This window comes from Acartia tonsa, chromosome 1 (assembly GCF_053477335.1).
Source record: "Acartia tonsa isolate MP-2025a chromosome 1, ASM5347733v1, whole genome shotgun sequence".
Classification (NCBI taxonomy): Eukaryota; Metazoa; Arthropoda; class Copepoda; order Calanoida; family Acartiidae; genus Acartia; species Acartia tonsa.
The window spans coordinates 7194437-7217820 of NC_137260.1; the positions used below are offsets into that span (position 1 = coordinate 7194437).

The 23384-nt window shown below is 31.1% G+C and overlaps 7 protein-coding genes across 7 annotated transcripts in view; 5 read left to right on the top strand and 2 right to left on the bottom strand.

The window, feature by feature from the left end:
• Positions 1 to 23384, bottom strand: part of LOC145310994 (chromosome-associated kinesin KIF4A-like) — a 456179-nt gene that overhangs the window by 96298 nt on the left and 336497 nt on the right. The gene's annotated exons all lie outside the window — the stretch shown is intronic.
• LOC145322611 (uncharacterized) overlaps positions 1 to 23384 on the bottom strand; it is a 447245-nt gene that overhangs the window by 87364 nt on the left and 336497 nt on the right. The window lies entirely within an intron of this gene.
• LOC145311648 (uncharacterized) lies at positions 2 to 6231 on the top strand. Its single transcript, XM_080150593.1, has 3 exons — positions 2 to 58; positions 4223 to 4321; positions 4694 to 6231. Exons 1-3 carry the CDS (start codon positions 15 to 17, stop codon positions 5574 to 5576), a joined length of 1026 nt encoding a protein of 341 aa, XP_080006719.1. The 5' UTR covers positions 2 to 14; the 3' UTR covers positions 5577 to 6231.
• Positions 6193 to 8404, top strand: LOC145311684 (uncharacterized). The gene is made up of 3 exons (XM_080150652.1): positions 6193 to 6290; positions 6919 to 7018; positions 7278 to 8404. Exons 1-3 carry the CDS (start codon positions 6247 to 6249, stop codon positions 8136 to 8138), a joined length of 1005 nt encoding a protein of 334 aa, XP_080006778.1. The 5' UTR covers positions 6193 to 6246; the 3' UTR covers positions 8139 to 8404.
• Positions 8579 to 10703, top strand: LOC145311654 (uncharacterized). The gene is made up of 3 exons (XM_080150608.1): positions 8579 to 8668; positions 9296 to 9395; positions 9676 to 10703. The coding sequence occupies exons 1-3, from the start codon at positions 8625 to 8627 to the stop codon at positions 10552 to 10554; spliced, it is 1023 nt and encodes a 340-aa protein (XP_080006734.1). The 5' UTR covers positions 8579 to 8624; the 3' UTR covers positions 10555 to 10703.
• On the top strand, positions 10840 to 18209 carry LOC145311558 (uncharacterized). Its single transcript, XM_080150558.1, has 3 exons — positions 10840 to 11186; positions 16368 to 16467; positions 16740 to 18209. Exons 1-3 carry the CDS (start codon positions 11143 to 11145, stop codon positions 17628 to 17630), a joined length of 1035 nt encoding a protein of 344 aa, XP_080006684.1. The 5' UTR covers positions 10840 to 11142; the 3' UTR covers positions 17631 to 18209.
• Positions 18206 to 23047, top strand: LOC145310682 (uncharacterized). The gene is made up of 6 exons (XM_080150480.1): positions 18206 to 18268; positions 19478 to 19559; positions 19803 to 20605; positions 21009 to 21154; positions 22318 to 22436; positions 22910 to 23047. Exons 2-6 carry the CDS (start codon positions 19530 to 19532, stop codon positions 23030 to 23032), a joined length of 1221 nt encoding a protein of 406 aa, XP_080006606.1. The 5' UTR covers positions 18206 to 18268; positions 19478 to 19529; the 3' UTR covers positions 23033 to 23047.

The following is a 23384-nucleotide window of genomic DNA, read 5'->3' on the forward strand; positions in this document are numbered from 1 at the left end:
ACTTGTGTATAAAAATGTCCTACAATGATATTATCCAGCTGAATGTTGGAGGGAAAAGGTAATTCTTTGATTCAGGGATAATGGGATAGAAACATGTTTATTCAAGAGTTTAAAAGAGAGAAGGGGTTTTTGGTGTACCAATTATAAGAACAAGTGAAAACACCATATTTCTTTGGGTTAAGTCTATAGTTAATTTAGCAATGCTATTGTATAAATGGGGGGAGGGGGCGGAATGGTGTCCATTATCACTATATACTAGCAATTTTGTTTGCTTCTCCTTAGTTTTAGAGAAAATTAAGTAAGACCTTTATGATTGAATCAGATTTTACCCCAACTAGCTGAATCTCTCATAAATTATCATAATAATAGACACCTCAATTCCCCCCCCCCCTTCATATTTTATCTAAAATTTTATGCAAAGCACTTTTTATTAGTGAAGCTATAATTTACTTTGTCAGTCTCTCTGTAATGCTTTGGGGGAAATGAGATTTACTAAGCTGCTATGAAAGCTTAGCTAGGCCTCTGTTTTTTTTGTTCTATGTAGAAATTGTATTAATATCTGCTTAAATATTTAAGTAGTAGAATGTATTTGTTTATAACTTTATAAAAAGGGGGGGGGGGCGAAAGTGACACTTTTTGAAACCAAAACTAAAAGTCAACAAAGGAACTCAACTAAAAAAAGAGTTACAGGTCTGAGATTTTGCATGGCAGTTGCTTTATAGGGGTACATTATGGAACTGTGAAGAAACGGCGGCGCAACCGCCGAAAACCGCCGTTTCCCGCCGAATTTTTTTTTGCCTTTTCTCGGCGGTTTTCGGCGGTTGCGCCGCCGTTTCTTCACAGTTCCATATTGTACCCCTATAAAGCAACTGCCATGCAAAATCTCAGACCTGTAACTAGTTCAGTTCCTTTGAATTTTAGTTTTGGTTTCAAAAAGTGTCACTTCCCCCCCCCCCCCCCCCCCTTTGCTTAAATTAACCATTTTTCTTTGTTTTTTCAATCAATATTTTTGATTTCTAAAAGCAGACTGGCCAGAGTGTACGTTTTGTACGTTACGCATCGAATCTGTGTACGTTCTGGACGTTATTTTGATATGTGTACGTAACGTATTTTGAAATTTGTGTTTTTGTACGTTTTACGTTTTTTTTAAAATAATAATAATCAAATATTAGTAGAAAAGTAATTTGTATGTTTTGTACGAAAATTTTAACAAAAACTATAGGTGTATTATATTAAATAAATTCAATATTATCTTAAATTTTCATAGAACAAAAATATGTAGGTAAATTATGCATATATGTTACTATAACTTATAGTTTAAATTTATGGATTTTACATTATTTTTTTTCAAAATTCTTTCTATTCCTAGGTAAATATTCCGAGATATCATACGGTGTTCAGTTCAGGATTTAGAAGTCATACTTTTGGCAACTTGGCTCTGTATATAGTGATAGGTCGTCGGACTGGCATTAATAAACCCTATTATCTTTCCTTCTATCTTAAGATCAATGTAGTACAGTATTGTTTAAAAATGTGGGTCACACCAAACTTTGTTTGTTTTTCTCCTGTGGAGAAAAAAAGAAAAATCTTTTTCGGAACAGTAATGTGTTTACAATTTACACATTCATATACACAGTTTTTAAGCCAAAAAACATAAAACAGATTTTTAAAACTAAAGATAAAAGCAGATTTAAAAGAACTGATGTATATTATCAAAGCAAGCATTTAGAATTAAATTTAATGTTATCTAGACTTCAGTAAAGCACTTGATTTAGAAAAAAAATATTCCTATTAATTTCCACAAACGGGTTCTTAGCCACGAAAACAAATAGCTAAAGCCTTTATTGAACATAGAACACTATCTAGTAGTTTTAAGTACGCTTTAAAATTGAGTGGACGGAACATTATCATAGTTTTAAAAAAAGATTATTTACCAAACTACAGTTTATTTGTATATTCTTATATTCAATATGTCCATTTTAACTATCTATTTGTTATACTTCGTTCTTTATTTATCCTTTAAAATTCTATCTGTCTCTCCTATAACAATCGATATATAATTATTTGGATGTTGCACCAGATTTTCATATACTAAAGTTATACTCCCAGCTAGCTAAAATAACGATACCCTCCATCCCTTCCTTCTTAATGAACGAACTGATCAATAAATAAGACCCGCATCCACGTACTTTTTATCCTACTCATATAACACTATCTATCTGTCTATCTATAACTATAATTATCTATCTTTTTCAGATGAAAGGGTATGACTCCTTGAACATGGACGATACAGTAGTTTTAATCTTTCTATCAATTTAAATCCTATCTATCTATAACTTTATCTATCTTTCTGTCTATCTATAACACTATCTATCTATCTATTTCAGATGAAAGGGTATGACTCCTTGAACAGGGACGATACAGAAGTTTTAATCTTTCTATCAATTTAAATCCTATCTATCTATAACTTTATCTATCTTTCTGTCTATCTATAACACTATCTATCTATCTATTTCAGATGAAAGGGTATGGCTCCTTGAACATGGACGATACAGAAGTTTTAATCTTTCTATCAATTTAAATCCTATCTATCTATAACTTTATCTATCTTTCTGTCTATCTATAACACTATCTATCTATCTATTTCAGATGAAAGGGTATGACTCACTGAATATGGACGATACAGAAGTTTTAATCTTTTTATCAATTTAAATCCTATCTATTTATAACTGTATTTATCTATCTATAACTGTATCTATCTATCTATTTCAGATGAAGGGTATGACTCCCTGAACATGGACGATACAGAAGTTTTAATCTTTCTATCAATTTAAATCCTATCTATCTACTAGTGAATCGGTGGTGCAGGCACTCCTTAAAAATTATATTCTACGTTATCTCACTTCTGAATATTAACCCTATTTTTCCATAGAGCTATCCCCGACTATTAACCTTTTTTCTTCCATTGACCTATCCCCGACTTTTAACCTTTTTTTTTCTTCCATTGACCTATCCCCGACTAAAAACCTTTTTTTCTTCTATTGAGCTATCCCTGAATATTAACCTTTTTTTCTTTCATTGACGTATTTCTGAATATTAACCTTTTTTTCTTCCATTGACCTATCCCTGAATATTAACCTTTTTTTCTTCCATTGACCTTTCCCCGACTATTAATATTTTTTCCTTCCATTGACCTATCCCTGACTATTAACCTTTTTTTCTTCCATTGACCTATCCCCGACTATTAACCTTTTTTTCTTCCATTGACCTATCCCCAACTATTAAACTTTTTTCTTCCATTGACCTATCCCCGACTATTAATTTTCTTTTCTTCCATTGACCTATCCCCGACTATTAACCTTTTTTCTTCCATTGACCTATCCCCGACTATTAACCTTTTTTCTTCCATTGACCTATCCCCGACTATTAACCTTTTTTCTTCCATTGACCTATCCCCGACTATTAACCTTTTTTCTTCCATTGACCTATCCCCGACTATTAACCTTTTTTCTTCCATTGACCTATCCCCGACTATTAACCTTTTTTCTTCCATTGACCTATCCCCGACTATTAACCTTTTTTCTTCCATTGACCTATCCCCAACTATTAAACTTTTTTCTTCCATTGTGTAATCTCATCAAAAGTTCTGTAATATGATATTTTTTATTTGATTTTCGTTAATTTTTCGATCTTTCTTTAAATTCTAACTAGAGCTTATCACTTCTTGTCAGAAAATTTTAGTATATTACTTTGGACAAAATCGTTTAGCTACACTTGTTTTTGTAATAACATGTTTGAAAATTCATTTGTTATTTTTTTCAGATGGAAATATTAGATAATCTATAAATTTTATTATAATTCAAAAATAATTTAGAAAATCAGTTGAAGTTTGTTAGGGTAGTAGTAAGTGTTACACCTTAAGTTCTGTATTATACTAACTTTTATTATTAAAATTATAATAAGAGTGTTTATTTACTTAACATCTCACTAAACATACCTTTAGTACACAACATATTAGATATTAATGTATTAATATAGATAACTAGAAGAAAATATACATTATGTGTTTTTATTATGTACGTTTTTTTGTACGTTTTTTGTTTTTTTTTATGTACGTAACGTATTTTTTTGTGTACGTTATGTACGTTTTTTATTTTCGAAATTGACTGGCCAGTCTGTAAAAGGCTGATACATATGTTTCATGAAAATATTCTTGTCACAGGTTTACAACAACGCGACAAACATTGATGAGAGAACCTAACTCAGTTCTGGGAAGAATGTTTGATATTGACTCTCCATTGGCACCAGCTGCCAAAGATAAGGTATTTGTAATACACATAAAGCTGGGTGTTTGGACACTTAATCTTATTGGGGGGGGGAGGGGGTATGAGGAAAGGTGGGATGGTTACTTTAGAACTAGTGGAGTGACTAATGCTGCTGGTTTATTCATCTTTAAAAGCTTGTGTTCGGATTAGTTGAATTCCTTTGACTTTTAGTTTTGGTTTCAATGAGTAAATCCCCCCCCCCCCTCTTTAATCTTTACACTTCTGTAAAAGACCAATATCTTGTTTCAATCCAAAACACAATCCTAGTTTAAACTTCTATTTTTTAGTTGAATTCATTTGACTTTTAGTTTTGGTTTCAATGAGTGACCCCCATCTTTAATCTTTAAAGTTTATTCTTTTCCTGTTAGGGATGGTGCTTACTTTATGGATAGAGACCCAAAAAAGTTTGAAACAATTTTGAATTATTTGAGAGAAAAGAATCTTCCTAAACTGAACAAAGACGAACTATACAATTTATCAGTAGAGGCCAGTTACTTCCAACTTTCTGAACTAGAGGCTGAAATCACTGCACGTCTGGATAATTTGGAGGTTTATAAGTTCAAGTATGAGTTTGATGAAGAAGGAAATCCTGGCACTACACAGTATGTCACTGTTAAGAAATCTTTATTTGATGATGTTCCCTACTATGCCATAGTCAATTATTTTGAAAAGGAAATCAGAAATAAAACTATATTTGATGAAAGTGATTTTCTGGCTTTAGATGAAAATGAAATGATTACAGTCAAATCAGACAACGACTTGTTACGAGGCATTAAAAAATTGGATGAAATTATAAGAAGACATGCCGGAGTTCTTAGGATCAGTTGGAAGATTATGAAAACTCAGCAAGTAACATACAACTATGATGGACATATCTTTAGTTTGAGCATTGAAACTGCATGCAAAGATCCGGGGTCTTCATTTTCCTTGTTCTGGAATGATGGAAATTCAACTGATCTTGCTGTTTTTTTATTTTATTACACAAATGGTAATCGTGGTAAACTTGGTTTAACAGGTCAAATTTTTAAAAAGGAGAAATTTTTATGTTTTGAATTGAATGAAGAATCTCTTAGTGCAAATCCTAATGCAAGGTGCAATGGTTGTGATCCAAACTCTGACACATTGCACACAACAGAAATGAGAGCCCTCAATGCACTTTCAAAGTTGAAAACTGCTAAGAATTTTAATGAATTACACCAGATCTCTACTGAACATGAAAAGGACATTTTGGGATATATGGGCCTTAGGTGATGATTAAATGTTCCAATATCTATGTAGTTTTTTAAAGTATCGAACTGAAAATTATCATAAACCTTAAATGTTTAAGAGAACCATTTGTTTAGCTGTAGTGTAGAGGAGGGGGGGGGGGGGGTCGTATACCAATTGAAATGTAATATTTTTTTGGGACTTTCATCATTTTTGTTTGATTTTTAAATGATAATTGCATTTAAAAATATTTTTAAATATATTAAAATAGTAAAATTTGGTTTATTATATACCTCATGTAATTCCCGCAGCATTTATTAACAAACATCCTTTAAATTTTAAAGGATAAATCTTAGCATTTATAATCGGAGGAAATTAAATAATCTTTTTTTCAAAATTTAAAATCTGAAAATGAACATGATATACCTTAGAATCTTTTCATTAGTAAGACAAGGTTTATATTTTTATACCTACTCTTTATACTTTTACTCTGTGCAAATAATGTAATTGCTAATTAGCTAATCTTATGCTTTTATATTTTTATACCTACTCTTTATACTTTTAATCTGTGAAACATAATAATGTCATTGCTAATTAGCTAATCGTGTATTTTTATTCTACTTATTCTTTTTTTTACTCTGTGCAAATAATTTTATTGTTTATTTTTTTGCATAAATACAAACTTATATTTTTTTCAGAACACTTGTGTATAAAAATGTCCTACAATGATATTATCCAGCTGAATGTTGGAGGGAAAAGGTAATTCTTTGATTCAGGGATAATGGGATAGAAACATGTTTGTTCAAGAGTTTAAAAGAGAGAAGGGGTTTTTGGTGTACCAATTATAAGAACAAGTGAAAGTACCATATTTCTTTGGGTTAAGTCTATAGTTTATTTAGCAATGCTATTCTATAAATGGGGGGGGGGGGGGTTGAGTGGTGTCCATTAACAATATATATACTAGCAATTTCATTTTGTTTTCTTCTCCCTTAGTTTTAGAGATAATTAAGTAAAACCTTTTTGATTGAATGAGATTTTACCCCAACTAGCTGTATCTCTCATAAAATATCATGTTAATAGACAGACACCTCAATTCACTATTTTATCTAAAATAGTCTATTTTATGCAAAGCACTTTTTAGTAGTAAAGATAATTTACTTTGTCAGTCCCAGTCTGTAATGCTATGGGGGAAATAAGATTTACAAAGCTGCCATGAAAGCTAGACCTCTGTTTTTTTGTTCTGTGTAGAAATTGTATTTATATCTGCTCAAATATTAAAGTAGTAGAATGTATGTGTGTATAACTTTATAAAAATTGTATTTTGAATCAATATTTTTGATTTCTAAAATGCTGATACATAGGTTTCATGAAACTATTCTTGTCACAGGTTTACAACAACGCGACAAACATTGATGAGAGAACCTAACTCAGTTCTAGGAAGAATGTTTGATATTGACTCTCCATTGGCACCAGCTGCCATAGATAAGGTAATTGTAATGTTGGTTGGACACTTTATCTTATTGAGGAGTTGAAAAGGTGGGATGGTTGGGTCATTCAGAACCAATGTAGTGACTAATGCAGCATGTTTATTCATTTTTAAAAGCTTATGTTCGGATTAGTTGAATTTCTTTGACTTTTATTTTTGGTTTTAACAAGTAACCCCCTTTTTAATCTTTACACTTCTGTAGAAGACCATTATCTTATTTCAACCCAAGACACAATCCTAGTTTAAACTTTTCTTGTTAGGATGGTGCTTACTTTATGGATAGAGACCCAAAAAAGTTTGAAACAATTTTGAATTATTTGAGAGAAAAGAATCTGCCAGAACTGAGCAAGGCTGAACTATACAATTTATCAGTAGAGGCCAGTTACTTCCAACTTTCTGAACTAGAGGCTGAAATCACTGCACGTCTAGATAATTTGGAGGTTTATAAGTTCAAGTATGAGTTTGATGAAAAGGGAAACCCTGGCACTACACAGTATGTGACTGTTAAGAAATCTTTATTTGATGATGTTCCTTACTATGCCATAGTCAATTATTTTGAAAAGGGAATCAGAAATAAAACTATATTTGATAAAATAGATTTTCTGGCTTTAGATGAAAATGAAATTATCACAGTCAAATCAGACAACGACTTGTTAGGAGACATTAACAAATTGGATGAAATTGTTGAAATACAAGCCGAAATTCTAAAAATCATTTGGAAGATGATGAAAACTCAGCAAGTAACATACAACATTGATGGTCATATCTTTAGTTTGAACATTGAAACTGCATGCAAAGATCCGGAGTCATTCTTTTCTAAGTTCTGGAATGATGGAGGAGATGCCATTTTTTGGGGATTTTACTGGGCACCAGATTTTGATATCACAGATATTACAAAATTGTTATGTTTTGAATTGGATGAAGACTCTCTTAGTGCAAATCCTAATGCAAGCTGCAATAATTGTGATCCAAACTCTGACATATTGCACACAACAGAAACACGAGTCCTCAATGCACTTTCAAAGTTGAAAACAGCAAATAATGTTAATGAGTTACACCAGATCTCTACTGAACATGAAAAGGACATTTTGAGATTAATGGGCCTTATTCGCTTTGATTAAATGCTCCAACATCGCAGTAGTTTTCAAGTATCAACCTGTAAATCATTTTAAACCCCTAATGTTCAAGAGAACAATTTTATTTTGCTGCAGTGCAAGGAGGCCGTATACCAATGGAAATGTATTATTTTCTTGGGACTTTCATCATTTTTCTATGATTGTTCAATGATAACTGCATTTCAAAATATTTTTAAAGATATGCCTAAAGATATAAATTTTATGGTAAAATTTGGTTTAATATGTACCTCATATGTAACTTTTAAAAAACATCCTTTAAATTTCAAAAGACCTGAAAGTCATCATGATATACTTTTGAATCTTTTCATAAGTAAGACAAAGTTTATATTTTTATACCTACTCTTTATAATGTAAATAATGTAATTGCTAATTAGCTAATCTTGTATTTTCATATTTTTATAGTTAAATTTTTTTATATTTTTTTTGTATAAATACAAACTTATATTTTTTTCAGAACACTTGTGTATAAAAATGTCCTACAATGATATTATCCAGCTGAATGTTGGAGGGAAAAGGTAATTCTTTGATTCAGGGATAATGGGATAGAAACATGTTTATTCAAGAGTTTAAAAGAGAGAAGGGGTTTTTGGTATCCCAATCATAAGAACAAGTGAAAATACCATATTTCTTTGGGTTAAATCTATAGTTTATTTAGCAATGCTATTCTATAAATGGGGGGGGGGGGGGTTGAGTGGTGTCCATTAACAATATATATACTAGCAATTTCATTTTGTTTTCTTCTCCCTTAGTTTTAGAGATAATTAAGGAAAACCTTTTTGATTAAATCAGATTTTACTAGCTGTATCTATCTCTCATGAAATATCATTTTAATAGACACCTAAATCCCCCCTCCCCTACATATTTTATCTAAAATAGTCCATTTTATGCAAAGCACTTTTTATTAGTGAAGCTATAATTTACTTTGTCAGTCCCTCTGTAATGCTATGGGGGAAATGAGATTTACTAAGCTGCTATGAGAGCTAGACCTCTGTTTTTTTTGTTCTGTGTAGAAATTGTATTAATATCTGCTCAAATATTAAAGTAGTAGAATGTATGTGTGTATAACTATTTAAATTTTTAATCAATATTTTTTATTTCTAAAAGGCTGATACATATGTTTCATGAAACTATTCTTGACACAGGTTTACAACAACGCGACAAACATTGATGAGAGAACCTAACTCAGTTCTGGGAAGAATGTTTGATATTGACTCTCCATTGGCACCAGCTGCCATAGATAAGGTATTTGTAAAGTTGGTTGGACACTTTATCTTATTGAGGAGGTGAAAAGATGGGATGGTTGGGTCATTCAGAACCAATGTAGTGACTAATGCAGCATGTTTATTCATTTTTAAAAGCTTATGTTCAGATTAGTTGAATTCCTTTGACTTTTAGTTTTGGTTTCAATAAGTAAACCCCCCCCCCCCCCCCCCACCGCCTCTTTAATCTTTTCACTTCTGTAAAAGACCATTATCTTGTTTCAATCCAAAATACAATCCTAGTTTAAACTTTTATTGTTTAGGATGGTGCTTACTTTATGGATAGAGACCCAAAAAAGTTTGAAACAATTTTGAATTATTTGAGAGAAAAGAATCTGCCAGAACTGAGCAAAGCAGAATTAAAGAGTTTATCAGTAGAGGCCAGTTACTTCCAACTTTCTGAACTAGAGGCTGAAATTAATGCACGTCTGGATAATTTGGAGGTTTATAAGTTCAAGTATGAGTTTGATGAAGAAGGAAACCCTGGCACTACACAGTATGTGACTGTTAAGAAATCTTTATTTGATGATATTCCTTACTATGCCATAGTCAATTATTTTCAAAAAGGAATCAGAAATAAAACTATATTTGATAAAACAGATTTTCTAGCTTTAGATGAGAATGAAATGATTACAGTCAAATCAGACAAGGACTTGTTAGGAGACATTAACAAATTGGATAAAATTGTTGGAATACAAGTGGAAATTCTTAAAATCAGTTGGAAGATGATGAAAACTCAGCAAGTAACATACAACTATAATGGACATATCTTTAGTTTGAGCATTGAAACTGCATGCAAAGATACGGCGTCTACATTTTTCCAGTTCTGGAATGATGGAGATTCTTCTGATCTTGCTCAATTTTTTTATATTTGGAATGGTAATCCTGGTAAAAGTTGTATTTCGGTTTTATTTGATAGAAGTTTTTTATGTTTTGAATTGGATGAAGAATCTCTGAGTGCAAATCCTAATGCAAGGTGCAATGGTTGTGATCCAAACTCTGGCACATTGCACACAACAGAAACACTCAATGCACTTTCAAAGTTGAAAACTGTGCATGATGTAAATGAGTTATACCAGATCTGTACTAGGCATGAAAGGAGCATTTTGAGAGATATGGGCCTTTTTGGCTTATCAGGGTGAGGAGGAGGGGGTGGGGGGAGGTGGTATTTTACCATACACCAATAAAAATGTAATATTTTCTTCGGACTTTCATCATTTGTGTTTGATTGTTCAATGATAACTGCATTTATAAACATTTTTTAAATATAAATTTCAATTGTAAATTTTTTTCTAAATGTACTTCATATAATTTAGCATTTAAAGAGAGCTTTTGCAAACATACTTTAAATTTCAAAGGAGAAATCTTAACATATTTTTTGTTTTACGATAACTGTATTTTTTCAAAATATAAAGACCTGAAAATCATCATGATATACCTACCTTAGAATCTTTTCATTAGTAAGACAAGGTTTATATTTTTATACCTACTCTTTATACTTTTACTCTGTGCAAATAATGTAATTGCTAATTAGCTAATCTTATGCTTTCATATTTTTATACCTACTCTTTATACTTTTAATCTGTGAAACATAATAATGTCATTGCTAATTAGCTAATCGTGTATTTTTATACCTACCTATTCATTTTTTTACTCTGTGCAAATAATTTTATTGTTTTTTTTTGCATAAATACAAACTTATATTTTTTTCAGAACACTTGTGTATAAAAATGTCCTACAATGATATTATCCAGCTGAATGTTGGAGGGAAAAGGTAATTCTTTGATTCAGGGATAATGGGATAGAAACATGTTTATTCAAGAGTTTAAAAGAGAGAAGGGGTTTTTGGTATCCCAATTATAAGAACAAATGAAAGTACCATATTTCTTTGGGTTAAATCTATAGTTAATTTAGCAATGCTACTGTATAAATGGGGGGAGGGGGCGGAATGGTGTCCATTATCACTATATACTAGCAATTTTGTTTGCTTCTCCTTAGTTTTAGAGAAAATTAAGTAAGACCTTTATGATTGAATCAGATTTTACCCCAACTAGCTGAATCTCTCATAAATTATCATATTAATAGACACCTCAATTCCCCCCCCCCCCCTTCATATTTTATCTAAAATTTTATGCAAAGCACTTTTTATTAGTGAAGCTATAATTTACTTTGTCAGTCCCTCTGTAATGCTATGGGGGAAATGAGATTTACTAAGCTGCCATGAAAGCTTAGCTAGGCCTCTGTTTTTTTGTTCTGTGTAGAAATTGTATTAATATCCAGGGTGACCACTGTGTACTATATGTTCTTTATGTACTATATAGTCAAAATTTTGTACTAAACCCCGAACCACTTCATTATGCAATCTATATTTTCCTGGATATTTTGTTTATGGTAGTCCATAAGTATACAGTTTTACAGTACATTGTTTCTATTTGTTAAAGCAACACGTATGATAAAAGAAAAAGATTCTTTTTAAAGTAAAATGCTTATATATCAATTGAAATCTATATTTTTTGATTTTCTACTGATCCACTTCATTATGCAAATCAAAATAAAATCAATGGGAAAACGTTTGTTTTGCACTTTTCTCCACTTTTCAAAATTGATTATGATAAAATAACAATTTTTTAAGGGATTTATGCATTAATTATAATGAAAAACAGTTTAAGGTAGATTTTAATGATTTTTCTAACTAATAGATAATTTTAAAAATGAAATTCAATCCCTATCACTTTAGAGGACAGCTGCTGACCCCCAGTTTTATGGATGAAGCTAAATGCATGTTAAAGATAAAAATAACCCTCAAATGTACACAAAAATGTTTTTTGATGTGATAAAAAAATTTATTTTAAAATCTTTATTTTGAGGATGATGGCCTTAAAGATGTTCTTACTGGTGGTGATGGTGAGCCAAATGTTATCTAAGTACATGACCATTACAACAACTTGTCTATTAACCTATGTACCATTTTTTTGTAGTCATAGCAGCCTCCAATAGAGCCTCACGACATGAAACATAACCATTATCAAAAAACTACATTATTTACTTTATGAATTTTAGTATTTAAAATTGTATTTTTTTTTCTTTTTTGATATTGCGTGGCTGGAGGCTGGTATGACTACAAAAATTGGACCATAGTTCAATAGATAAGTATTCATTATGGGCATGCACTTTGATAACATTTAGCTCACCATCCCCACCAGTAAGAGCATCTTAAAGGCCATCGTCCTTAAAATCAAGATTTTAAAATGGATTTTTTTAACACAACAAAAAACATTTTTGTATATTTTTGAGGGTTATTTTTATTTTTAACATGTATATAGCTTCATCCATAAGACTGGGGGTCAGCAGCTGTCCTCTAAAGTGATAGGAATAGAATTTCTTTTTTAAAATTATTTATTAGTTAGAAAAATCATTAAAATCTACCTTAAACTGTTTTTCATTATAATTAAAGCATAAATCCCTTAAAAAATTGTTATTTTATCATAATCAATTTTGAAAAGTGGAGAAAAGTGCAAAACAAACGTTTTCCCATTGATTTTATTTTGATTTGCGTAATGAAGTGGATCAGTAAAAAATAAAAAATATAGATTTCAATTGATATATAAGCATTTTACTTTTAAAAGAATCTTTTTCTTTTATCATACGTGTTGCTTTAACAAATAGAAACAATATACTGTAAAGCTGTACACTTATGGACTACCATAGACAAAATATCCAGCAAAATATAGATTGCATAATGAAGTGGTTCGGGGTTTATATGGTACTATATGACAAACTAGGTACTATATGTACTATATGAGTTAAAATTTTGGTACTAATTGAATTTTTTTTAATACTATTTTAAAACTTATTACCAACCAAAGTATTATAATATTGTTTGTAATATTACAATGTACTTTCAGCTCTAATACATACTAATATAGAGAGTAGTGATTTGGGTATGTAAAGTAAAATTATAAGCTTTGAAATATGCAATGACTCTTAAAATCACCTTGATCATATATTTTTTTGCTTCAATCATTTTTATTATTTCTTATAAGATATAAAACTCTTTTTGTTCTTCATATTTTTATGATTGCTGAAATTTTTAATTAGTGCTTTTCCTGTATATTGCTAGATGACCAAGTTAGGTTAAGTAAAGAATGCCCTGCTGAGTTAGGGTAGGACCTTGGAGGTGTATGTATAGTAGACCGACTCAAAATGCAAAAAAAAATTGGCGCACTATTTTAACCCATTTCTTTTATGATAAAATGACAATTGACACAAAAACAAATGTTCTGGTACCTTTTTTCAGCAATATGTCAATTTGATTTTCATAAAAAAAAAAAAAATTTTATGGCTTTATACACCTTCCTGAATTTGCTTTTAAGAGTAGGATCTACTGCAGTTCATGGTAAAATATTGCTGGTAAGCAATATATCCAAAAATCTATGAATTTTAAAAGCTGCTAGCTGCCAAACGGCTAAATGTTCAGATCATATCCGCACACCATTTTAAGCGGCCTACGAAGGCCTACAAATAATCTGGAATAGCCAAGATCCAATTATGCACAGGGAAAGCTTCACTGAAGAAAAAACGCGTAAAATAGGTCTTTTTCGCACATTTCTCAGCACTGCGAGATAATTATGCATTATTGATTTATGGCTATAACAGATTATTTGTAGGCCTTCTTATACCGCTTAAAACAGTGTGCAGGCATGATCTGTACGTTCAGCCGTTTGGCAGCTAGCAGCCTTTAAAATTTATAGATTTTTGGAAATATTGCTTTACCAGCAATATTTTACCGTGAACTGCAGTAGATCCGAAGAGTATATTAAAGAATTTAAAAAAACAACTTTTAAAGATTTTGATCATAGAAAGGGCTATCCTCAAAAGACTGACAATTTTGGATGTTTTAGCAAAATCAGCAGATTTTGAGTTATTTAAGGATAACTTTTCAAGGGTCAATATTTTTATAAACCATTTTTTAATTCTTAATTTACTCTTCAGGAAGGTAAATAAAGCCATACTTTGAAAGAAGAAAAAATTTCTCCTCCAGAGGGAACCCTTCCCTTTTTCTTATGAAAATCAAAACTGACATATTGCTGAACAAAAGCAACCAGAACACTTTTTTGAGTATCAATAGTCATTATATCATGAAAGGAACTGGTTGGAACAGCACGCCCATTGAATTATAAAAAAATTGGTAATTCTGAGTCGGTTGGTTGGTTGGTTGGTTAGCCTCCAGAGGGCGTCACATGTATCTGCCAAAAACATGTATTTTGCATCTTATAATGAAGTTTATCAGGGGGTTCTGAGTCGGTGAAATGTATAGGTTTAGATCCTCACTGTAAATTTTAATTAATACCTTTATGTGCGACATCTTTAAAGGGAGTGTTGACATAAAAAATTCTCATCTGATTATCAAATCTTAACATTTTCTAAGCACATTTCACTACACTGATCAACCAAAAACGTCCTATTAACACTCACTGTCTACAAAGGGTTGAATCTCAGAGACTATTTAAGATAATAATATCCTTTTTTATTGTGTTGGACAATAAATAACCCACTATGGAGAATTAGTTTACACTTTTATCAGACTGTTTATAAATAAATATTGCACCTTTATTATTTACAAATTTTTAATTAAAGGTGGGCCATCTAAAGGTACTTGGATACTAATAAAAAAAACCTGTTTCTAGCTTTGTTATTGTATTTGGTATTCAATAAAAAATATTGCTTATTTTATCAATTTCTAAGTAACTATACATTGGTTTAAAGCAAGGATTGTGTTAAAAGTCAGCTTAACTGTTGTGAAAAATAGAGAACTATGTCAAAAGTTTAGTGTTAGCTATAGAAGGAAAAAAAGACAAGTAACCGCACATTTATATAGTCCGGAAATTTTTCCCCAATCTTGGACATAATTTGATAATCTGATGAGAAATTTTCTCGTTCACAGTCCCTTTAATTACGCAATAAATGTCCATTTTTAGGACTTATTTGAAAAAAGTCTTCTAGTGTTCGGTTCTTCCACCAATTAAAAAAATTGTTTAATGCTCCCTCATCATTTCACAAAAACCTTATTATTTAATTTTAAAAAGTCCTCAGTTTTAAGGAAAACTATTTTTGTTTAAAATTACTAGGAATATCCCATTTTTTGGGTGAATTTTTTTTTCTTTTGGGGGGGGGGGGGGTTGTTAAGGGGGATTTCCTATCCCCTTTATTTGTTTTTTTTCTCTGCGGTTTCGCCCCACACTGTGCTTTAAACCACCACATGAACAGTACAAATATTTTCTGAAGAGTAGAGCCCAATTGGTTTAGCAATTACTTTTTACTTACAAGAAAAAATTTAGTGGGGGATATCATTTTCTTTTTTTTTGAGGGGTTAGGATTTCCCAACCCCACAAAAATTGCTTAAAACCACTATATGACCGGTATGTATATTCCCTGGAGAGTAGTGCCCATTCAGTTCAGCAGTTACCAAATTCTTAATCTTCAGACGGACAGACATCAAGCTTCTTTGTATTATAGACTAGCAGCTAAGTACCTAGATTTTAGGACATCCCAGAACATAATTAAGAAAAATTAAATAGCCCAAAACCTACATACGACCTCAGTGAAGCTTACCTAAAATTGCTAACCCAATTGTTCAGTAGTTAATGAGATCTTAAGCTTCAGACATAAAACCCTTACTACTTTATTTAATAAGATATATAGGTACTATTTTTTAATATTTGGTACTTTATGGTACTATATGAAAATTTTTATGTACTATAAATGTACTATATATTTGTAAATTTTGAGTGGTCACTCTGATTATATCTGCTTAAATATTTAAGTAGTAGAATGTATGTGTTTATAACTTTATAAAAATCTGCTTAAATTAACCATTTTTCTTTGTTTTTTCAATCAATATTTTTGATTTCTAAAAGGCTGATACCTATGTTTCATGAAACTATTCTTGACACAGGTTTACAACAACGCGACAAACATTGATGAGAGAACCTAACTCAGTTCTGGGAAGAATGTTTGATATTGACTCTCCATTGGCACCAGCTGCCATAGATAAGGTATTTGTAAAGTTGGTTGGACACTTTATCTTATTGAGGAGTTGAAAAGGTGGGATGGTTGGGTCATTCAGAACCAATGTAGTGACTAATGCAGCATGTTTATTCATTTTTAAAAGCTTATGTTCAGATTAGTTGAATTCCTTTGACTTTTAGTTTTGGTTTCAATGAGTAAATCCCCCCCCCCCCCCCTCTTTAATCTTTACACTTATGTAAAAGACCAATATCTTGTTTCAATCCAAAACACAATCCTAGTTTAAACTTTTCTTGTTTAGGATGGTGCTTACTTTATGGATAGAGACCCAAAAAAGTTTGAAACAATTTTGAATTATTTGAGAGAGAAGAATCTTCCCAAACTGAACAAAGACGAACTATACAATTTATCAGTAGAGGCCAGTTACTTCCAACTTACTGAACTAGAGGCTGAAATTAATGCACGTCTGGATAATTTGGAGGTTTATAAGTTCAAGTATGAATTTGATGAAGAAGGAAACCCTGGCACTACACAGTATGTCACTGTTAAGAAATCTTTATTTGATGATGTTCCTTACTATGCCATGGTCAATTATCTTGGAAAGGGAATATGTATTATAAAGGATATATTTAAGGATAAAAGTGATTTTCTGGCTTTAGATGAGAATGAAATTATTACAGTCAAATCAGACAACATTTTACTGAAAAACATTCACAAATTGGATGAAATTGTTCGAATACAAGCCGGAATTCTTACAATCATTTGGAAAATGATGAAAACTGAGCAAGTAACATACAACTATGATGGTCATATCTTTAGTTTCAACATTGAAACTGCATGCAAAGATCCGGAGTCATACTTTTCTAAGCTCTGGAATGGAGATTCAACTAATCTTCACAAATTTTTGTTTCTTTACACGAATGGTAATCCTGGTAAACTTCCTGGTATAACGGGTTTTCCTAAGACACAATTTTTATGTTTTGAATTGAATGAAGACTCTCTTAGTGCAAATCCTAATGCAAGGTGCAATGGTTGTGATCCAAACTTTTGCACATTGCACACAACAGAAACACGAGTCCTCAATGCACTTTCAAAGTTGAAAACTGTGTATGATGCTAATGAGTTATGCCAGATCTGTACTTATCATGAAATGAACATTTTGACATATATGGGTCTTATTGGGCCTTCTTGATTAAATGTGTCAACATCCAAGTTGTTTTCAAAGTATCAACCTGTAAATTATTCCAAACCTGAAATGTTCAAGAGAACTATTTAATTTGGCTGCAGTGTAAGGAGGGGCGGCCGTATACCAATGGAAATGCATATATTTTCTTGGGACTTTCATCATTTTTTATAATTGTTCAATGATAACTGCATTTAAAACATTTTTAAAGATATAAATTTAATAGTAAAATTTGGTTTAATATGTACCTTATGTAATTCTCGTAGCATTTAAAGAGGTTTTTCCTTTCAATTTTAAACAAGAAATCTTAACATTTTTTCTATTTAATCATAACTGCATCACTTATCATAATTAGGAGGAAATCAAATAATCTACCAATTAGTTTTCAAAATATAAAGACCTGAAAATCATCATAAGATACCTCTGAATTTTTTCAATATTAAGTAAAGTTTATATTTTTTTACCTACTCTTTATAATGTAAATTATGTAATTGCTAATTAGCTGATCTTGTATTTTCATATTTTTATAGCTAAATTTTTGTTGATTTTTTTGCATAAGTAAATACAAACTGATATTTTTTTTCAGAACACTTGTGTATAAAGATGTCCTACAGTGATATTATCCAGCTGAATGTTGGAGGGACAAGGTAATTCTTTGCTTTAGAGATAATGGATTAAAGCCCGTTGCATGGGATAAAAACATGTATAAGAATTTTATCTAGAGAAGGGGTTTTCGGTGTACCAATTTTAAGAACAAGGGAAAGTAGGTATAATATTCAGCAATAGTTCATTTAGCAATCATACTCTATAAAGAGGCTAGAAACAAGTTTATTAAAAATTTAAGAGATGTATTTTTTTGGTAGACCACTGGCACTTATATGAATAAGTGAAGTACCACTCTTTATGTGCTGTCAGTCGTTTGGCAGCTAGCTGCATTTGAAGTTATTTTTGTCAAAACACAAACCTTATACCTACAGGATGTTTCAAGAGAAATGCGTTTTTTAAAAACTTAATTAGGCACAGAAAATGAAACAATTTAATAAAATGCTTTATATATTTTAAAAACTTATTCTGGGACATTTATGTTTATAGTGGAAAAATGTTATGTATACCGTTAGAATTGTCATAAACTCTAGTTTTTGGAAATATAAGTACCATTTTTGTGCTATTTGTAGTTTAGGAGCTACGTTGAAAAATGTGAGAAAGGTTGAAAAGATTTAGGTAAGTTGGAACATTTACCACGTAGCTTCTAAACTATACGTAGGACACGAATAGTTCTTATATATCCAAAAACTAGAGTTTATGACAATTCTAACGGTATACATAACATTTTTCTACTATTAATTCAAGCCGCGCAATTTGAATTTTAAAAATGCGCGCATTTTTTCCATAACCTTTAATTCTGTAAATCTTCAAAAATAAGGCCTTTGGAAAAACCGGTTTTTAGGCATAATTTGTTGAAATAATCATTTTTAAAGACTTGAAACATAAATGTCCAGAACAGTTTTTCCAAAGCTATAAAACATTTTATATAATTGTTTTATTTTCTATGCATAATTAAGTTTTTAAAAAACGCATTTCTCTTGAAACACCCTGTATATTAGTCTTGGTCCATTAACTTTTCAAAAATCACTTTATTTGGAAAATCAAAATTTTAATGAATAGTTTTGAGGAAAATCACTAATTATTTTTTCTGATATAAAACTTCCAAAGACACAGAAAAAAATAAGATGATAAAAGTTACTTTCTATTAGGGATAAGTGGGTTAAATAAACCATTCCTGCAATTTGATGAGAAAAAACACCTAGTGAATTAATATGTATATTTTCTACTGTCTTCAGTTCAAAATATTTCAGGTGGAGTTAAGATTAATTAGAAAATAACCCTGTAGCAATAAAACTTTCAAGGATGGATATAGATGAAAAATCAAATGAACAGGTTAAAACTAATTTTATTCTATAAAAATCAATTAACACAAAGAGCTAGGCGTATTTAGTTACATGTGTGTCTATTAAAATCTTTGAAACAACCAATTAAAAGACTAACCTCACTTCCCCTCATTATTTCAATTTATTTCAAAATAAGGGTTGGAGTTTCAATGCTTAATAAGGTTGTGTGAAAATGCTAAAGAATGTTTAACATAACCTTTAGTTCTTGAAAATAATAATATAAATACTTCAGGTCCGAGAAAGCAACATATTTGAGGAAAACATTAGCAATAATAATACAGAATATCAACAAGTGGATGAAGTTAATAAATCAGAGGTGGAAAACTTTGAGGATGTGGAGGAGTCACCTGATATTAAACAAGAACTAGATCCCGATGTTGTTGATCCAAATCAATTATTGTTTTCTTTTAGTAAACATTATGAAGATCTGAACCATCATGAAGATGATAAACTATTTAGATGCGAAATTTGTGATAAATCATTTGTCAGTAAAAGAAATCTAAAACGCCATGCAAAATTGCATGATAAAGATAAGCCATTTTCATGTGATATTTGCAGTAAGAGATTTTTGCTGCAATCAGACTTAGACGTGCACAAAAACGGACATTCCGAGGAGAAGCCGTTTTCATGCGACTTTTGTGGCATGTTGTTTGCATTAAAAAGTGACGTTCTAATGCACGAGCTCATTCACACAGGGGAGAAACCATTGTCTTGCAACCACTGTGGAAAGACTTTTACAACGAAAAGTAACTTGTTGCGCCACCAATCCGTGCATCAAGTTGACAAGCCATTATCCTGCGAAGTGTGTGACCAATCATTTCCAAACAGGTCACAACTGATAGTGCACGAAAGACGCCATACTGGTGAGAAACCTTTCCCATGCAACATATGCGGGAAGTCGTTTATCAGTAAAAGCCACCTGACCAGTCACCTACGGATACACACTGGGGTGAGGCCTTTTTCTTGTGACCATTGTGATAAATCTTTTATGAGACCAGAGCACTTGGCAAGACATCAGTTAGTACATACAGGAATGTTGTTAATTAAAATTTGGTAGGTAATTACTGATAGAGTTATGTTTTTATTATGCCTTTTCAGTCATTTAGTGCAGGAATTTGATTTCTTTATGCAGAAAATAGGAGGAAGAGTGTGGGTCTATCTTTTTTTGCAACTTTATTCGGATTTTATTTCTTTTTGCTTAAAGTATCAGAAAATAATTTTTTGTTTAGTCGTTGTTTGTGGTTTGTACTTTTCATTACATATCAAGGAAAATAATCTTATTTATTAACAATTAAATTGAGCTTTTGAAATCTGTGATATTTGATAATTGTACTGTCTTTGAGTTTATTTTTTTATGTGAATTTATATTTTAAGCTTTAAACCAACAGATTTATTAGGCTATATCTTTTACCTAAATAATAATATTAACGGCAGTAAGAGGAGATAAATCATATCCATGTGATCTATGTGACAAATCTTATTTACATCCTAAATCCCTGGCAGTGCACAAGAAAAGCCATTCTGGGGAAAATGAATTTTCCTGTGGTATTTGTGGTTCTACATTTACGCGAAGCTACAGCCGAGGCAATTCATCTTTTAGCTTATATTTGTTTAGATTTTAACCTTTTCCTGAAGAAAAAAATAATTTCAGTTGTATTCGGAAATATTTTGCTACCTATAATTTATTTTACATACATCGCTTTTTGTTGCAGCGGGATTGCTATTCAAATATCATTTTACTATACACCATACATACATTTCTGTAATATAAAGTAGAAAAATGTTTGTCTCTCCGTCTTTCCTCTGGAAACACGGCGGTTTTCAGGAACTTTCTTGCCTTTAGAAAAAAAGGGAGGAGTAGGTTGCGGGTAAATTCCGTATTAGTGTGAGTTTTAAGGCCTAAAAACATTAGTAGAACGATAATATTCACTAAATATGTGTATTCCTTATTGAAAAGAACTATAGACAAAAAAATTTTAGTTAAAACTTTTTTTTTTAACCGGAAAATTCATTAAATGCTTCGCTCATGTCAAACTGACAATAATATCAAAATTGACAATTATAAAAAAAATATTGGAAATTGTTTTAAAAATCACAAATAATTCCAATTATTTCAAAGATACTAATTTTTTAAAACATTATTTGATTGTCCATAGTAATTCTACGTAATATTATTATTATATATATAATAAAATAAATTTTTGTCAGCTTAACATTAGCAAAGCTTTCGGTGAAAATTTCAGAGTTTTTTTTAACAATTTTCAGGAATCGTTAATTTAAAAAAAGAGATTTTGTCTATGGTCTTATTCAATAAGGAATACACTTAGGTATTTTGAGAATATTATTGTTCCACTGCTGTTTTTAAGGCTTAAAACTCGCACCCGCAACCTACTCCTCTCTTTTTAAATATATATATTTTTTTATATTTTATAGTGGTGTAATTTAACCAAGTGCATACCTGTTAAGAACTTAAATCCCCCCACCCCCTATTTATAAGTTGAAAATAAGGAGAGGGGCAAGTTTTGTAGTTCTATACCTAACCTATACAAAGGGCTCTAACCTATCCTATACCAGCTGTGCTACAACTTAACCCTGCGGGACTATCAACTACACAACTACCCTGATCTAAAGTAATAAACGAAAAAATATGCCCCCATTCGCTTTTTTACAATCTATTTATGAAACAAGGAGATTGGGTTTTACCGCGCTACAAGTTAATTTAAAGCTAAAAGATAATTTTGAATTAGATGTTCATATAAAGATGCAGCATTCTGAGGGGGCTAAATTTCCATGTGACGAATGTGAAGAGGCTTTCTTCTACAGGGGTGACTTAGTCAGACACAAATGGTCACACAGAGATATCAAGGTATAGGTAATATTCTTCTACAGGGGATGTTTAGTTTTTTTTTTTTTTTAGGGTTGAGGAGTTATTTTTCCTATTTCATACATATTGTTAATATTTGTTTAATAAATAGAATAAGACAATATATTATTTAATAATCTGTAATACAATGTAGACGAAACCTGCCTGTCTGGAGCTTAAGATTTTGGTAACTGCTGAACCGATTGGGCTCTTCTCTTTTGTATATATAATTACTAATCCTGTGTTGACTTTAAGATATTTTCTTGGAGGTGGGACACACCCAACCAAAGAAAAAATCTCAAAAAAATTTAGTAAAAAAGTATTTTTTTTCTAGATTTTTTTTGCCATAGAGTTAATTTGACACTATTTAGAACAATTCTTTATAGAAGAGGGACTTCATATTACCTATTGTGGCGAAGCCCCTAGAGGCTAGGGACGAAACCGTTATTATAATATATAAGAATTATATTATTTAGGTTAAAAAGTGCAAGATCTGTCACAAAGAATTTAAGAAGAAATGGGACATAATAATTCACATGAGATCTCATACAGGAATAAATACTTACTTAACTTTTACATTATTATCATTAGGTACTTAAAATTAATTTGAATACTTTTATTACTTTTTGATGATGCCTTGGAATACAGAGCCCTTTGATGCTTGTTTTGTTATTCCTATTACTTTATTCAATTTCTAGCGACTACGTCCCTAGCATCCAGGGGCTCTATATTCAAAGAGAACGTAAAAATAGCTTAAAACCATCTTAAGCCTTAAATCTAAAAAATTCAAACCATCACAGGACCTATGTGAAGCTTACCTGAAAAGGAAAACTCAATCAACTCAGTATTGAAATATTAAGCATCAATCAAAAAGCTTAGGGTAAGGGGGGGGAAGTTTCGGTAAGGGGCTATTCTCGGTAATTTCGACCTACCTTCATTAAATGACCTTTT

What these genes read in the sequence shown, in the direction of transcription:
- LOC145311648 (XM_080150593.1), top strand. Translation starts at nt 15, where the DNA reads ATGTCCTACAATGATATTATCCAGCTGAATGTTGGAGGGAAAAG. An exon ending in CTGAATGTTGGAGGGAAAAG is followed by an intron (nt 59 to 4,222) that starts GTAATTCTTTGA and finishes TTCTTGTCACAG; the next exon opens with GTTTACAACAACGCGACAAA. An exon ending in GCACCAGCTGCCAAAGATAA is followed by an intron (nt 4,322 to 4,693) that starts GGTATTTGTAAT and finishes TTTTCCTGTTAG; the next exon opens with GGATGGTGCTTACTTTATGG.
- LOC145311684 (XM_080150652.1), top strand. Translation starts at nt 6,247, where the DNA reads ATGTCCTACAATGATATTATCCAGCTGAATGTTGGAGGGAAAAG. An exon ending in CTGAATGTTGGAGGGAAAAG is followed by an intron (nt 6,291 to 6,918) that starts GTAATTCTTTGA and finishes TTCTTGTCACAG; the next exon opens with GTTTACAACAACGCGACAAA. An exon ending in CACCAGCTGCCATAGATAAG is followed by an intron (nt 7,019 to 7,277) that starts GTAATTGTAATG and finishes TTTTCTTGTTAG; the next exon opens with GATGGTGCTTACTTTATGGA.
- LOC145311654 (XM_080150608.1), top strand. Translation starts at nt 8,625, where the DNA reads ATGTCCTACAATGATATTATCCAGCTGAATGTTGGAGGGAAAAG. An exon ending in CTGAATGTTGGAGGGAAAAG is followed by an intron (nt 8,669 to 9,295) that starts GTAATTCTTTGA and finishes TTCTTGACACAG; the next exon opens with GTTTACAACAACGCGACAAA. An exon ending in CACCAGCTGCCATAGATAAG is followed by an intron (nt 9,396 to 9,675) that starts GTATTTGTAAAG and finishes TTTATTGTTTAG; the next exon opens with GATGGTGCTTACTTTATGGA.
- LOC145311558 (XM_080150558.1), top strand. Translation starts at nt 11,143, where the DNA reads ATGTCCTACAATGATATTATCCAGCTGAATGTTGGAGGGAAAAG. An exon ending in CTGAATGTTGGAGGGAAAAG is followed by an intron (nt 11,187 to 16,367) that starts GTAATTCTTTGA and finishes TTCTTGACACAG; the next exon opens with GTTTACAACAACGCGACAAA. An exon ending in CACCAGCTGCCATAGATAAG is followed by an intron (nt 16,468 to 16,739) that starts GTATTTGTAAAG and finishes TTTCTTGTTTAG; the next exon opens with GATGGTGCTTACTTTATGGA.
- LOC145310682 (XM_080150480.1), top strand. Translation starts at nt 19,530, where the DNA reads ATGGATATAGATGAAAAATCAAATGAACAG. An exon ending in ATGAAAAATCAAATGAACAG is followed by an intron (nt 19,560 to 19,802) that starts GTTAAAACTAAT and finishes TAAATACTTCAG; the next exon opens with GTCCGAGAAAGCAACATATT. An exon ending in TACGCGAAGCTACAGCCGAG is followed by an intron (nt 21,155 to 22,317) that starts GCAATTCATCTT and finishes ATTTTGAATTAG; the next exon opens with ATGTTCATATAAAGATGCAG.